General features: G+C 45.2%; 1 protein-coding gene across 1 annotated transcript in view; it reads left to right on the top strand.

Moving 5' to 3' along the window:
- The window catches only part of LOC119441801 (uncharacterized), a 58,859-nt gene that overhangs the window by 26,757 nt on the left and 16,994 nt on the right, over positions 1-15,108 (top strand). Inside the window, exons 5-6 of the mRNA XM_049661208.1 lie at positions 3,932-4,161; positions 7,373-7,704. Of these exons, the coding sequence (XP_049517165.1) occupies positions 3,932-4,161; positions 7,373-7,704 (562 nt within the window). The remainder of the gene's footprint in view (positions 1-3,931; positions 4,162-7,372; positions 7,705-15,108) is intronic.

Genomic DNA, 15,108 nt, shown 5'->3' with positions numbered 1-15,108 from the left:
AGTTGACATTAGGCGGAAGAAATGGAGCTGGGCAGGCCATGCAATGCGTAGGATGGATAACCGGTGGACCATTAGGGTTACAGAATGGATACCAAGAGAAGGGAAGCGCAGTCGAGGACGGCAGAAAACCAGGTGGGATGATGAAGTTTGGAAATTTGCAGGCGCAAGTTGGAATAGGATAGCGCAAGACAGGGGTAATTGGAGATCGCAGGGAGAGGCCTTCGTCCTGCAGTGGACACAAATATAGGCTGATGATGATGATGACCTGCGGGGCAGCTCCGTGAGTAGCAGCCGCGGGAGCAGAACGCACCCCCCCTCCTGTCTCCGTCGCATCCTCCCCGTGCCTCGCGCGCGAACGAAGACCGCGCGTTTTGGCCGCCTTCCTCTCTCGCGTTAGCGAGATTAAGCTGCTGTTGCTGGCTCACCCTTGCACGCTATCGCTCACACATACAGCATACGGCACCCGGAGACTGTTTTATCGCCCTTGGACTTTATACGGAACCTGACTGCGATGGCGACACTGGCGGCGACACCGATAGCAGAAATACGCTTGGAGTGTCAATACAATTTCTATCGCAATAAAACTGCGTCGACATTGAACGCAATAACTGTCAGAGCCAGTTAGAGGATTTTTACAGCGGTAGTTACTTTAAGACTCTACAGCTGCTTCGAACCTAATCATTTATGTCACGCGCAAAGACGTTTCAGGCGCACAGGTACTCGCAAATATTTGCCATAAAGTGTAGTGACGTAGACTTTCTTAAAGGAATCATCGTGGAAAAAAAAATCATGTACCAATCCATTGCTGTGAAATGATTACCAGCAAAGCAGTAAGCAGATGGCATAGATGTGACACAGAATTTAGATCAAAGGTATGAGCAAATTTTATTTCTCTTGAGCAGTGAGCGGTGACGAGGCGGTCATCCCGGAGAAAGACACACGCGCACACACTTTTATTTTGATCGGCGGTCTTGATCGACGGCATACACTCGCGTTTTAGACTACCACTACCTTGGGGAGCCGGAGGAAACTAGACACGAGCGACGGCACGCCGGGAGAGCGGAAGGAACTCAACTAAGCACGGAAGCTCTCGGAACGACCACATAGGGCGGTGGGAGCGTACATATGGCCGAAGCGGGTCGCACAGTCGTAAATCTTTATTCAGGCTTTATATATTCAGGCAAATCGGGCATTATACACCTGAGTCTACTGATCTTGAACATGGTGCCTATTGAGAACTAATCTACTGAAAATGCATATCCAAGTTATCAGACGTATAAGCTTTTGCATAGAATTAAGAGATTTTGAATCAAATTCGGGAGCTGAGTTTTTGCACACCCAGATTTTTTTGACGGACTGCTGATGATTCGTCGGCTGCTGAGCTCGATATCACGGGTGCGATCCCGGCCGCTCCGGCCTCATTTCTTTGGAGGTGAAATGCAAAAACGCTCGTTTTCGTAGATGACGACGCACGTTAAAGAACCCCAGGAGATCAAAGTGAATCCAGAGTTTTCCACTCTAGCGTGCCTCAAAATAAGATCGTAGTTTTCCACGTAAAACCCCAGATTTTATTTGCTTTTGAAAACAGTCAGCCTGCTAACTTTAACGACGGACAGTTATTTGGCAATGCAATTTATCTGGTGTGGATACCTTCCTTTGCGCAATGAAACGTGCATTTTTGGCAGATATCGCATTCGAGAAGATCTAGACATTAGCGAATCTCGGGAAATTCGCTGGAAAGGTTCAGCGCGTGTGAGCTCGCCTTTACTAGCGTTATGTGACAAGGAAATTTTGTGTTATGTGGCCTGATGCTTGTTCTTTCCTGATAAGGGTTCTCTCTATTTGGTCTGCCTTTTTTCTCTTTTTTAGGACTTTATTTTTTATTGCTTTCCTTCTGTACATGTTAACTAGCGCTCAGTAAACAGTAGATAGCGATGTATCCGTGTCCACACACTTGTCGAGTTCTTCGCACCGTTTGTTCAAAGTAATCACTCTCCAACTATTTCGCATTTGAATTTTGCTTCTTAATGGAAAATAAGCTACATCACCAACAAGCTCAGCTGGCTCTGAAATGCGTATAGTTGACCTTTTGTCACCTCCGCGCGATTCGCAAACTCTGGGCCAGGAGGCGACCTTTCGTCCTCACCATACAGAAAGTTGAAGCGCTAAAAATCTGCTGGGTTTACGCGACACAGCCAGCGTACGGGGGGGATCAGGGGGGATCATTGTTCTACGGAATTTTTAAAGATCGCCTGTTGCAGATAGCGTAATTCTAGTCATTGAGGTGGCTGATTCAGAGGCAGACATTACTTGCACGAGAAACCGAAACACATATTCCACTACCAAGAATTCACTTAATTCACTTCGTAATTTAATTACTTTACAGCGCATATTACAATTTGCGAATTGTAGCCGGTTAGCTCGCAAGAGTGTCCTTTTGAAATAACTATACAGAATGACGCCAGTTTGGAGACTTGCGTAAATAAACTCGCCATAAAAATGCACTGTTGTTCCACATACTTTTTTAACAAAACGCTCTTTTATGCATTGAAGCAAAAAGTAACCAAAGGTTTGGGATACTTCCCACACTTGGGAAATATCTCAAAGCTTGTCATCATGAAAATGTACTTCATGTGGATACGTCTTGCAAACTTACCGGCTACAAATCGTGAATTGCAATATGCACCCGGAAGTAAATAATCAGGAAGTTAATTAGCTCAATATGTGTTTCGATTTCTCGGGCTTGTATGTCCGCGTCTTCGAATAATCAAGCTCAAGGACAAAAAAAACATGTTTTTTAAGAACTTTTAAACGTTCTTGTACTTAAAAAATTATTGCCTCGTATATACTCACCAACATTCTTTCCAGCTTGCTTCATATAGTTGAAAGGTTTTCCTTCACGATGAAGAATACAACGTGAAGGAACAGACTATATTTATTGGACATCTTGGTTTTGGTACAATATGTTGCATGGCCAATTAATCTCTTCTGAATCGTATCGTTGTGGTCTATGATGTATTTTCTGATCAATCAGCGAGGTGCATTCTGGTTATCTAGCTTTTCTGATACTGTGTCAATATCTGAAGTTGAAATTGTTGTCGGGCGAGCCATTGATTCTTCACTGATGTTTCACGTTACTCAGCCTTATACCCTTTATTAAACGCCTGGTGAATTCTTACATGCTCAATTGGATGAGGCGCTAGATTCAGTATCCAGGTACCGAAGCTTCAATTCTGTCCAATTTTATTTTTCTGGCGTGGTCATAAACACAAGCTAAGCGGACAGTTCTGGTACAGGCATGAAAAGCAAGAATCGGGAAATATCACGTGTAGCACTGTCTCTGAAAAACAACAAAATGAGTAGCCATCCAAAATTTGAAAACTTTGCCGCCAATTGTCTACGGCAGTCACCATGTCAAGTGGCACTAAAGCAATCAGTCAAGACGAACATTAAGCTGGCACTGTGGACTACGAATAGAGTAAGTTGCTAGCGCCAAGATCAACAAAATGTCCGTAGTAAAACAGTGCAAGAGAACACAAGAGACCAGACGAAGAAGAACGACACTTACACAGGGCGCTATCTATGGCGCTATTTTACTACGTAAATGAACCAACTAGTCCAAAAATACGTCTTGACCAAGAAAATGTATTAACAAAATATACTTTGCAGCTTCTGCTTCATTAGAAAAAGCATTTCTTGGAGGCACGTCTACGTGTGTTCACGCCTATGCTGTAAAAATGTCCGCAGGGTGTCTGTGACTTGCATACACGGGAAGTTCTTTTCAGTGAAATTAGATCTGAGCACTTCCTTAGTTCTGACAACGCAATATGTCCCATCAGCTACATGTTGTGGAAGCGAGTTATGTAGTTCCCTTGACAAAACGACACTCAACGATTAAAACTAACCTTCTCTATATGCGATTCTGCAAAAGGTGCCGCGGCCACATGTAGACGCCCTTGTCAAGGCCCTGAAGAAGACAAAGTCCCTAGAACGACTGGTCCTGAACTGGAGCTTCTCGCTGCAAGAGATTCGTCATCTCGCACAGGCGGTTCATGGTAAGGAGCTGCGACTGCACTTGCTGAAGATCTCCTTGGACAAACCAGAATCTTTTCTCGGAATCCTCGACGGTGTCCCCGGAAGCCGCAATGTCGTATTCGGAGAGTGAGTGAACTATCATTTATCAATGGACTCAATGTCATCGGCGGGTTTGCGTTACCTCTAACTTAACAGATGTTTTGACTTTCTTGCGACAGAACGTTGTTTTCGTAGTATTTTTGGACATGTTCTCATTATAACATCAAAATCTTTTTCGTAGTGTTATAAACCTGGAGTGAGACTTCCAGACTTAATAGAAGTCTTTGTTGCATGTTCTAAAGATTCTGTGTGGGTATTTTATATGTGCGATTTATCAACAAAATGTCTTAACAAAAATTAGGAGGACGCTTAAGCTTCCCCTTTAAGGGTAGAACGCGATAGCATTCAAAGATCCCAGACTGTTTCTCACACTTCTCGTCAACTGCGGCTTATGTAACCGTAATCTTTACTGGGAAACCCAGGCGACGAACGCTATGCACGAAGGCTAGCTTTCTGGCAGAAATGCGGTCTTTCGCGTATGCCGATCTGGCAGGCAGTATCATCATTCTCAGGTTTCTGCTATCGTTTCGCACTTTAAATTTTAAGTCGGAGAAGATTAGCATAAGACACATGCTGGTGGTGTTTTGTTTAATAACATTTGTTTCTCGGCTGTTCTCAAAATTCCGAGGAATAACTTTCTCAAGAATATAAGACAAGGTATGAATAACTTCAGTGATAGAAAGGTGTGGCAATATAGCCTGCTTATACCTCATGTCATATAGCAAGGCGTGGCATACACATATACCAAAATATATAGGGTAACTTTCGCTCACACTGCGCTGGCACGGGACGCCGACACCGGATTTTCTGCGACACGGGGCAATCAACGCTGTCGCGTTGGAATATACGTTACAGCTTCTAGTTTTATCCCACAAGTGAAGTCAAACGTTAATCGAGAGATGAAATCGTTTATTGTTGGATTTAACTTCCTGCATTTGCACAGTTGGCTAAAAGAGAAGCCGTACTCGTGGGCTGCGGAATAATTCTGAATACCAAGGGTTCTTTAACATGCACTTGATGCACAGCACATGATGGAACGTTTATACACCGGTCCATCGCGCATCTTTCTATCGGAATGCAGCTGTTGCAGCTGAGATTGAGCACGTGACCTCAAGCTCAGCAGCGCAATGGCGCAGTCACTGTGCTTCTGCGACGTTTTCGATCTATTAGCTACAGCTAATAGTACTTATAAAAACTAAGAGCCTCAATTCAGATCTCGAACAACTTAAGTATGCACTAGATGGAAACGAACATGCCTCCAAGATCTAAGCCGCACTTTGATCTACCTGCCGTGTTCGCGCAGTGGATGGGACGTTCCGCTTCAGCCAAGCACAATATCTTTGATTCGCATTCCCGTCCCCGGAGGCTCCATTCAGGTAGGAGTCAAGTGCAAGAACGGCGCCCATATACTATGCTTCAGACGATTAACCCAGAGCCCGCTACTAGTAAATCTAACAACCCGTAACCAGCGTTGGGACGCCGAACGCTACAAATGAATCTTCGACGTCTAAGCGAACACGTAGCACGAACTTTCTTGGTGCGTCTTCTAGCCACCTTTATACGTCACACATGCAGAACCAGTGGCAATTCCACATAGAAATTTGCTCTACCCGCACTTTTGTTTCTCCGCATGTACGATATCGCTGTGCAAATATTTTATAAAAGATGTGTGTCGCTTTTAACGATAACCATGCAGTCTTTAATTTCACTAAATATACTTAATTGCAAATTTACTCCTAGCCATATTTGCAAAAAATTCACGTTCAGATCCACAATTTCTTGTAATTACACCATGATAGCTGTAATATGACACCGTCTGTAGTTGCAAAACTTACCTAGATACATAATTCTATACACAGCTAACATTTACCACCATATATGTTGCAGACGCACTGCACCATTATGGAGTTCGTGCTTGCAAGTGATAAAACGGCTTCAGTCTTTATTAAAGTGTTCATTAGACGCAAATTTATATTTTGGTGCCAGACAATCACATGTATATCATGTTGAAACGTATTGCAATTTTTACTGGGCTGTCCGAACAAGCCCTTATCATGCGCATAAGGAAGCGATCACAGAAGACATTCTTCTATTTGTTAGTTTTCTTATTTCTTTACCCTGTAACTTGTTCGTCTCAATGTTCGGTAACAGGAACAGTTCGCACTCAGTAAACATCTCGTAATAGATAAGGGCTCTGTTTGGGCACTTGTGCTTCTGACCAATTTTTGCATCTGTTATATCTTGTAAATCGTATCATTCTCCCTCAATGCATTCTTCATTTTCATTGCACACCTCATTGGTCACTGCCATGATTTTAGTACATGTATATTTTACACACTTTACAGCGATTACTTTTAGGCCCCTTTACAGCCACGCCTCATGTACTTCTCAGAATTCATCGCTCCACTGCAAACTCACAAACACTGGCATGGCGCTCTTTGGCCATAACTGGCCCTTGCGACATTAAACACTATACATCATCATCATCTCGTAATAGATGTTTGTACAACTCGTCCGATTGTGTACCAAAAACGAGTGTTTATTCAATGTTAGAGGTCACAGCTTGTGCATGTCCGCTTTGATCACAAACTTCCCTGGACGTCATGCTCAAGCTACATTTAGTACCTGACTTATGCATGAGTATGCTGGCGGAAGGTTGTCATCGCTGCCATTCAGCGTTCAGGTATGCTGTTTAAAATAACATCGGGTAACTGCGACTATGCTGACGTCATTGAAAGCGGCAATTTTTAAGAACAGCTGGAAAAGCTCGTGAATGTCAAAAAAGGAATCATGCCGCCATTGCAATTAATGAACGCGTCGCAGCTTATAATCAGGAGACTAACGGCGCAGGCTTCCGTTCCGTAATGGCCCAGCAAATAAACTTCATCTCACTGCAGTATCTCGAGTTTATGGCTAGTACATGCTACTGAAAAAAAGGCTGAATTGCAACGATAACAACATTGCGGCTGCAGGCTCAAACATCCCTAGGTCCGGTGAATTACTACAGTGAATTTAAGCTCATGATTTCGAGCCGTTTACGTTTCCTGCACAAGGATTCCCCATGAAAGCCAGAACCTCTAAAACTCATTTACAGCACTTTCTTGGTCAGCGCCCTTCTTTCCCTTTTTGTTCACACGAGCATAAATATCTTCCACTGCGCGTCACTTATAGTATTTGTTCACGTGAAGACATCAACGCCTGCAAACCAAACGCCAATACTCTTTTCCCCCCATCGCAGGTGCGGTTTGCCTGAAGGACCGTTCCTTCCCATGATTCCAACAAGGCAAGTCCCGGCCAAGCAACCGCTGTGCTCGAGCACTATCTGCACCATTTCGCTTACCAACTTGTGTCGGGTGCTGGCCGGTGACGGTGGAGACTGCATCAGATGGCTGGAGCTACGGGCTTGTGAGAACTTTTTTCCTGAAGACAGACACTACCTGGCTACGTACCTGGCCTCTACGCGCAGGCTACGGATGCTCCACGTGGAAATCAAGAACGATCCAGAATTAGGGACCGCTGTGTTCCACGGCCTAGCGCAGAACAGCAGCATTGAGCATCTCTACATATATGGTAAGTTAAAACACGGCAGTCAGACATAATTTAGAGAAATATGGCATTCCTGTAATTCTGTGGGCTGTGAGTATTATACTGCGGGCTGGATTGCGGAAAAACACGCACGATTTTTAGTCGACTGGTTCCATAAAATAGCTAACGAACGACTGTATAATCGCTTACGCCGTATTCAGTCCATTATATTTATATTATTATATTTCATGCGACATCTACTAGGTACGAATAAAAACGCGTACTACATCGTAACATGCGTATCCGACATCACGCTGTTCGCTTAGAGCGCGAAAGTTTTGTACATGGCTTTCATTAACGTCACTGTGGCCGCCATCTTGGCGTACTAGGATGCCGAGAAGCTGCGTAAGCAAGAAGCGAGACAGAAGGACAGTGACAAATCGATAACAGTAATAATTCGATGAAGAACCGTCGCCACCGAAAGCAAAACGATGTGTTCGTGATACCATGGTGCACTGAAGTCATCGTGGCCGCAATGTTTTGGTACTTCCATAGTGATAAGATCCGTGCGCCACATTACGTGAACACTCTATAAGTGTATTAAACTTACAAGCAGCAGTGGCATTTACTTCTCATCACAAGTTTGAACAATACGTAGAACAAGTATTCAACGGTAGGCTTCAAGCAATAAAGAAAAATTAAATTGTATTCGAAACCCTGTATACCCAGCCACAAGGAAACTATTTTAGAATGAGTGAGAAAAGCTGAGTTGACATCCTCTGGCGCACGTCATTGCATTGCAATATGCTTCAACGAAGCAATGTTTAGTTTCACAGTAACAACCTTGCGACGCCATTTTAAACGTGTGGAATGATACTGCGAGGTTTATTTTCAAGGTGGTTAAACCGCGCAGTAAAACACGTACACGTGAAAGTAGGGATAAGACAAGGCACGCTTAGTTTCGGCTAATGTTTATTTTCGCGCATACAAATATATAGGGGTGATTTCACGCCTAGTGTACAAAACTTGTCGCTTGACTATCTCCAATTTTCTTGCTAAAATGATGGCTATTTACCACTTTGCTTAGAAATTTGCCATTATATTTTAAGCGAAAGGAAATGTCACCTGAGGCGCTTTCAAAGTTTGTTGATGTGCTTGAAACACACGCCGGGGTGGCTTAGTCAGCTAAGGCGTTGCGCTGCTGAGCATGAGGTCGCGGGATCGAATCCTGGCGCCGGCCGCCGCGTTTCTATGGAGGCGAAATGCAAAAACGCCCGTGTGCTTGCGTTGTAGTGCACGTTAAAGAACCCCAGGTGGTCCAGATTAATCCGGGGCCCTCCACTACGGCGTGCCTCATAATCGGAACTGGTTTTGGCACTTAAACCCCAGAAAGTAGAAGAATGATGTGCGTGAAACATGGTTATGGCGACAAAACAATAAAAGCGATATTGTTGTATAGCGCTGCACAATATTGCCCGCTGAAACTACAAAGGTTTGTCTTCAATATGTAAAATGATGCTTAGGCGAATTTGGTCGGAAAAAGTTTAGCAGCCCTTAATTTTCCGAGAGATTGCTATATATAGTGACCCCTTTTTTTACTGGCGAAATTTCTAGTGATTTGTTTATTGTCATTATTGACTTGAATATGCTGAAGCTGCACTTTCCAATAACAATTTTCTTGCACCAACAACTTTTACATTTTCTGGCAAAACATCACACGCATACAAAAATGCCGATTTTGGTCCAATTTCAGCCTTGATTTTCGTGACCAGGTGGTGTATAAAAGCATGACATCGAGTAAGTTAGATAAGCCTGTTTCTCGACAATCTATTTTCGTCATGATCTTATCTTGGTTTTTGTCTTAGGTGAGATGAAATGTTGAATTTGGCTGAGGCAACGCTCGGCATCGTTTCCTACCACCGCATCACCGCACAGCATAATAGCTGTCGTGCTTCAGGTAGTCTGCATGCGCCCCATAGAATCATCTGCGTCAGCAAGCGTTTTGTGTGTTGCGACACCGCGGACCCGAGGACATACGGGTTGGAACCACTCGAGGGTGGTTGTGCTCGAAAGCGGATGCTGGTGGTTGAGCGAATGCCGGGTGTCTGGAGCTTTATGGTCCCTTGGCGGAGGCAACACGCCTTTTTATCCTCTGCTTCACGTAGACGGCACCCCCGACTGACCCGTAGCGGGGAAATCGGCAGTCACCTTTGCATTTTATTGCGATAGCAATTATATGGACAATCCAAGCGGATTTCTGCCGTCGTCGTCCTCGTCATCGCCGTGAGGTTCCGTGTAAATTCAAAGGGCGATGAAATCGTCGCCGCTCTCTGTCTGCTGTATGTGTGCGTGAAAACACACGAGTTACGCGCGCTTTCACTTGGAGCGTACGCACGTCTTCCTTTGCGCGAAAGGCCGTGGGGCGATGGGAGGGAGGGAGGGGACGCGACGTTTAGCTGCGGCACCAAATGCCTATCTTGCGACCGGGTGCAAGGGGAACTGAAATCTCACAGGCGAGAGGAGGAAAGCGGGAAGGCAGTGCGGGAGGGAGGGCGTTCGGCTTCTGCTCTGCGAGCATCTTGTACTTTGCGCGGTGGCGGGTGGTCGCGCCCATCGTATCTTGAAAGCGATCTGCAACACGACTCCCACCTTTGTATGCGCTGTGCTTTCGACGCTCAGTTTCCGTTGAAGCGATAGACCGCAAGAACCTTCACTCGCAGCTGCTCGCGCTCGCTCATGCCAGCGTTTTCACAGCGGTTGTGTGCAGTAATCGAGTGTGATCTATCTATGTCTTCTTGTGCGCGTTGACATCATGCTTGTTAATTCAGTTAGTAAGCGAATATGTGCAAGTTTATCCAGCTTATAAAACTACTATCCTTACTACATATAGCTCTCTACTAATTTGCTATCGCAATTGATGCTTCGCCTTTCCCGTGATACTGCGACATTTTTTCTCTTAGCTTTACATCGCTCCTAGCTGCCTTCTATTCCAGGTGGCAGGGGTTAACTATGGGCGTCACAGCGACCCTTGGTTATACATACTGGGTTAAATGAGTTGTAGAAGGGTTACACATTGAATATAGTCCAGTCGCGTCCCCTCGTTGGACTGGGTAGCAGGTAGCTCGCATCCCTGCTGAACAAATGCATATATCTATGGCAGAACGAGTTCGTACACTTCCTGATCGTCCTCAGAAAAGACAGCGCACCGATATTTTCCAGTTCCTTGGCAAACACAAAAAAAAATTTCCCCGATATCATGCAGTGCACAGTGACAAGACAGAAACGACAGCAAGAATGGTTTCACCTTTTCTCGTAGCAAACTACTGATATACTCTTTCGTGCCCAGGTAAAGAGACCACGAAGATGACCAGTGGTGACACTCTGCTGGCACTACTTTACAAGAAGCAGTAGCGAAAGCTGTTCAAACGTGGTACTTGGGGACGTGCAGCTGATCGTAACCAAACACCGCGTAATGAATTGGGCAGAGCTTATAGAAGGATAGAGAGAGGAGAGCGTGATTAATGCCCAAAGAATGAGAATGAGTAGACAAAATAATTCCAGCGAGACATCTCACGCTAACATTTGAATCCACTGTTCTGCCCGAAACCACCGAGGCAGGATACAGATACAGATCAGGCCATGCCTCCGAAACATCTAACGTTATTCAAATGTCAACCATGTGGCCACAGCTCACAAAGCTGCAGTAGCCGCCAAACCTGTGCGAGGGGGGCGGGGGGGGGGGGTGAGCATGAGCCTCCCTCAGACAAGAGCGATGGCATACTTCATTGCGCGAACTGCCACAGCGTCAACGAAGCTTACTCGCAATCTTGTCCCACGTGTAAAAGAGAAAAAAATATAACAGCAAAACAAAACATCTTCAAAGCGCGAAAAAGCTCCTCATTTTCCCCGTACGTAGGGTATGCTGATGTGGTCCTAAGGGGGCAGCGCCGCAGCAGACTCCGGCTTCAGCTCGGTACTCGAAGAATGTGGCCATGGTTGGCCAACCAGCCCACTCGGCGGGTGCAGTCAGCGCTGACCGACCATTTAGGCAGGGCCCATACACCTCTTGGTTGATGGCCTGAAAGGTCTCGTCTCTAGGCCACGCCTTCAAGGCGAACGCATCGCTCGCAAGAGCGGGTGGCGCCAACATCCAGCAAGAGGCGATGTACGCGAGTCCCATTCAAACTGCGTCACCAGCGCCGAAAGAGTGTCAGGAATTTCTCGGCCTCTCTAAAGAGAAAAAGCCCGCATTACAGGGCCCGAAAGGTCCCCGAGTTAGCTTTCGTATATAAGACAGACAGCACATACCTCTTTTGCAATATGGACATGCGAATATTACAGTGGAATATTAGGGGAGTTCTGCACAATCTAGAGGACGTAAAACACCTTTAAACTAAGTCTAAGCATGCTTCGTGTTCAGGAAGCACGCCTAAAATATTCAGTTTTTCTGAGAGAATGTGCCATTTTTCAGAAAAGCATGACGATGCTCGAGCCTTGTTGGGTGGTTTGGCTATAATTAAGGTGTTGCTTGCCAATAATTAGAATTTCGCACATCCATTAAAACAGTTGCTGTCGGAGTACTGCTGTTCGATAAGCTTTTGACAGTCACTTCATTAGCATCCCTCCCAGCTATCACCATTACAGCACAAAATTTCAGAGCCTTATCGATGAATTTCTGGAACCCTATATAGTCGTAGAAGATGCGAACGCCCATAGCACGCTGTGGGGAGACTGTCATTGTGAAGAGGTTGCCTAACATAAAATTAACTTTTTTCATCAGGTGCAATCTTACTTAAGAAGGAGCCTGGATTCTATAGGGTTGCACATAATACATTCTCCTCGACAGACAATTATAGCATCAGGTACACACATGCCGTACTTACAGTAGAACGTCCTAAAGCATTTCCGTAAGGGGGCTTTATGCACCCGGAAACAAGTATCTTTACTGCTCAGGACTATGCGCTATTGTTGGCCGTGAAACACAGAAGGTAGTCAAATCATATATATATATATATATATATATATATATATATATATATATATATATATATATATATATACTCCCAAGGCACAGAAACCCGAAGTTGGCTTTATTTCGTTCTTTGCACGACGTATGTCTCCCCAGCATATCGTTCGGTTTTTTAGCTGCACCACATTTAAAGATAAATTGCCTATGACAGTTAATGAGGGCAGCATTGCGGGCAAGTTGGTAGTCCATCACTAAGGTGTTATTGCGCAACAAAAGGACAAGGACGGCAGAGAAAAATTTTTCTCTGCTGTCCTTGTCCTTTTGTTGCGCAATAACACCTTAGCCTATGACAGATAGCACGATGCTAACCCTTACTACATTACTCGATGAGGCAGCCATTACTTCTACGAGAAATCAAAACGACTAATAAAATAATTCACATGATTAAGATAATTTTCTTTTTATTAATTATTTTACAACATATTTGAAGCTACGAATGGTCGCTAGTGAGTATACAAGGCATATCCACTTGGAACGAATTTTTAGGACTACACCACTTTCGAGACAGTAATTTTCAAAATGTCGGGCGCAATGCATTGGCGTTCCACTTACTTTTGTGCTTCAATGCATAAAGCAGCTGTTTCTTCGAAATGTAAGTGGAACAAAAGTGCGTTTTACCGCAAGTTTGATGGCTTATATCTGGAAACCGGTGCCAAGCAGTTATAAGTTCCAGGCCCTCCACAGTGAAAACAGGACCAAACGATGTCGCTACCTCTCGACTCGGGATAGGACACCCGCATGGCAGCCACCGTTTTTTGCTGACTGGTACTGGAACTCCGACTTGTGGTAGGTGTGGTGAGAGGCTGACCGTGCTCCACATCCTCCTGGAGTGAAGGGAAGCAGCAGCTGAGAGAAACTTCCTCCAACATACCGGCAGCACATCCCTATCCATCCTGTAATGTTTCTTGGGGAAGAATCGTTTTGTGAGATCAAAGCAGTCCCAGGTTTCTTGAACAATGTCGTGTTACGTGTTATTAGCCCAAGAAATTCGTAGCGCATCCTCTAGACACAGGATGTTGCTGTGATAGTAGTGTTCGATATAGGATATTCCTCCAGGCCCTTGCGTATATATCAAGGGCTCTCTTAAGGCAGTAGTCCTTCTTGCAAATGTTTGCCTCCAACATATATATTAGTTTATCATATCATATCATTATTTCGCAGTGCATCTTTCGGGTTCATTGAACACCTCATTAGCTATAACCAAGCCGTATTACCTATAGTGTTTATGCACTTTACAGCGTCTGTTTTTAGGCCACTTTACAGCCGAGTAATATCTACCTCTCCTAATTCATCGCTTCACTGCCAACCAATTACCACTGACCAGGAGCTCCTTGGTCACACTGTGCTCTTGCGCCACAAAACATCATATTCATGATCAGTTGGCATGCGCAGTGCGAGACTGTAACATGAATTTCCGCAGTGCCCGAGTGCTTGACTATTTCGCAAAGTCCTAAAAACTACAGTAATACTTTGGTTGGGGCTTGTCGGTATATAGTATAATAAGGTAGGTAGGTAAAAACTTTATTTTTGTCCTGCAAGTCAATAGGGTGGGCTTCACCCTGCCTATAGTAGGATACAACTTTAGAAGGCAGCGGCATTTGCCCCTCAAATGCGGACGCACACGAGCCGGCACAAATAGGAGCGCACTTCAGGTGACGTCATGAGCCGGACGGCCGGTGTCCCCGCGGACGGAGAACATGCCTAACATGGCCGCCCTCGCTTCGAACTGGACCGAGTCGCGTCAGCTCTGTGCGTCTCCCTTCGTCAGAGTGAATTGGAATTGTTTGTGGTGGTCTGTCATGCCGGAAATATTATTGTGAGCTTACGATGCACAATTTGTGCCGCGTGCGTTTGTTCTGAGCCGTGAGCCGGCGAAGAAAGATTGCAGCGAACATCGGTGACGCTGCGCTTCGTGTGGAAACAGGTTCCCGCGGCGACATACCGCTGCAAAGAAACATCGTACGTGTTTGTTCCGTACTGTTTTGTTTTGCTCCTAAGTGAAGTTATGGCGAGGAGAGTTCGCCAAAGTTTGGTACCTACCTGTGAGCAGTGGGTGTGTTTGTGTTCTGTGCCCCTGCGTTTCTCGTCGGACGTGGTGAAGTGATGGAGCAAAACCATTATCAGGATAAATGAGAAAAGCGTGCGCGGATGAAACCAACTTGCGAGTTTCTCAAGAGAAAAGATTTGTGAAAGCAACCTCCAACGCAAAGATTCGTTGCTTCCAGCTCAGCGCGCAAACGACCGATCGTTGGCAGCAGTGTGATAAGATAGCCGAGCGTCTAGCAGCGTCGTTAGTGTTGTGTAGCACCGTCGATTGATTGCTTTCCACCAATGCTAACAATCAGTCACTAACACCCGCTGCTTGAGCGAATGTCGTTGGATTGTTAACGGTCAGGCGTTTGGAAGCAGTGTTTGTTTCC

Source organism: Dermacentor silvarum, chromosome 1 (genome assembly GCF_013339745.2).
Source record: "Dermacentor silvarum isolate Dsil-2018 chromosome 1, BIME_Dsil_1.4, whole genome shotgun sequence".
In the NCBI taxonomy this organism is placed as follows: domain Eukaryota; kingdom Metazoa; phylum Arthropoda; class Arachnida; order Ixodida; family Ixodidae; genus Dermacentor; species Dermacentor silvarum.
This window is presented reverse-complemented; position numbering and strand designations above follow the sequence as displayed.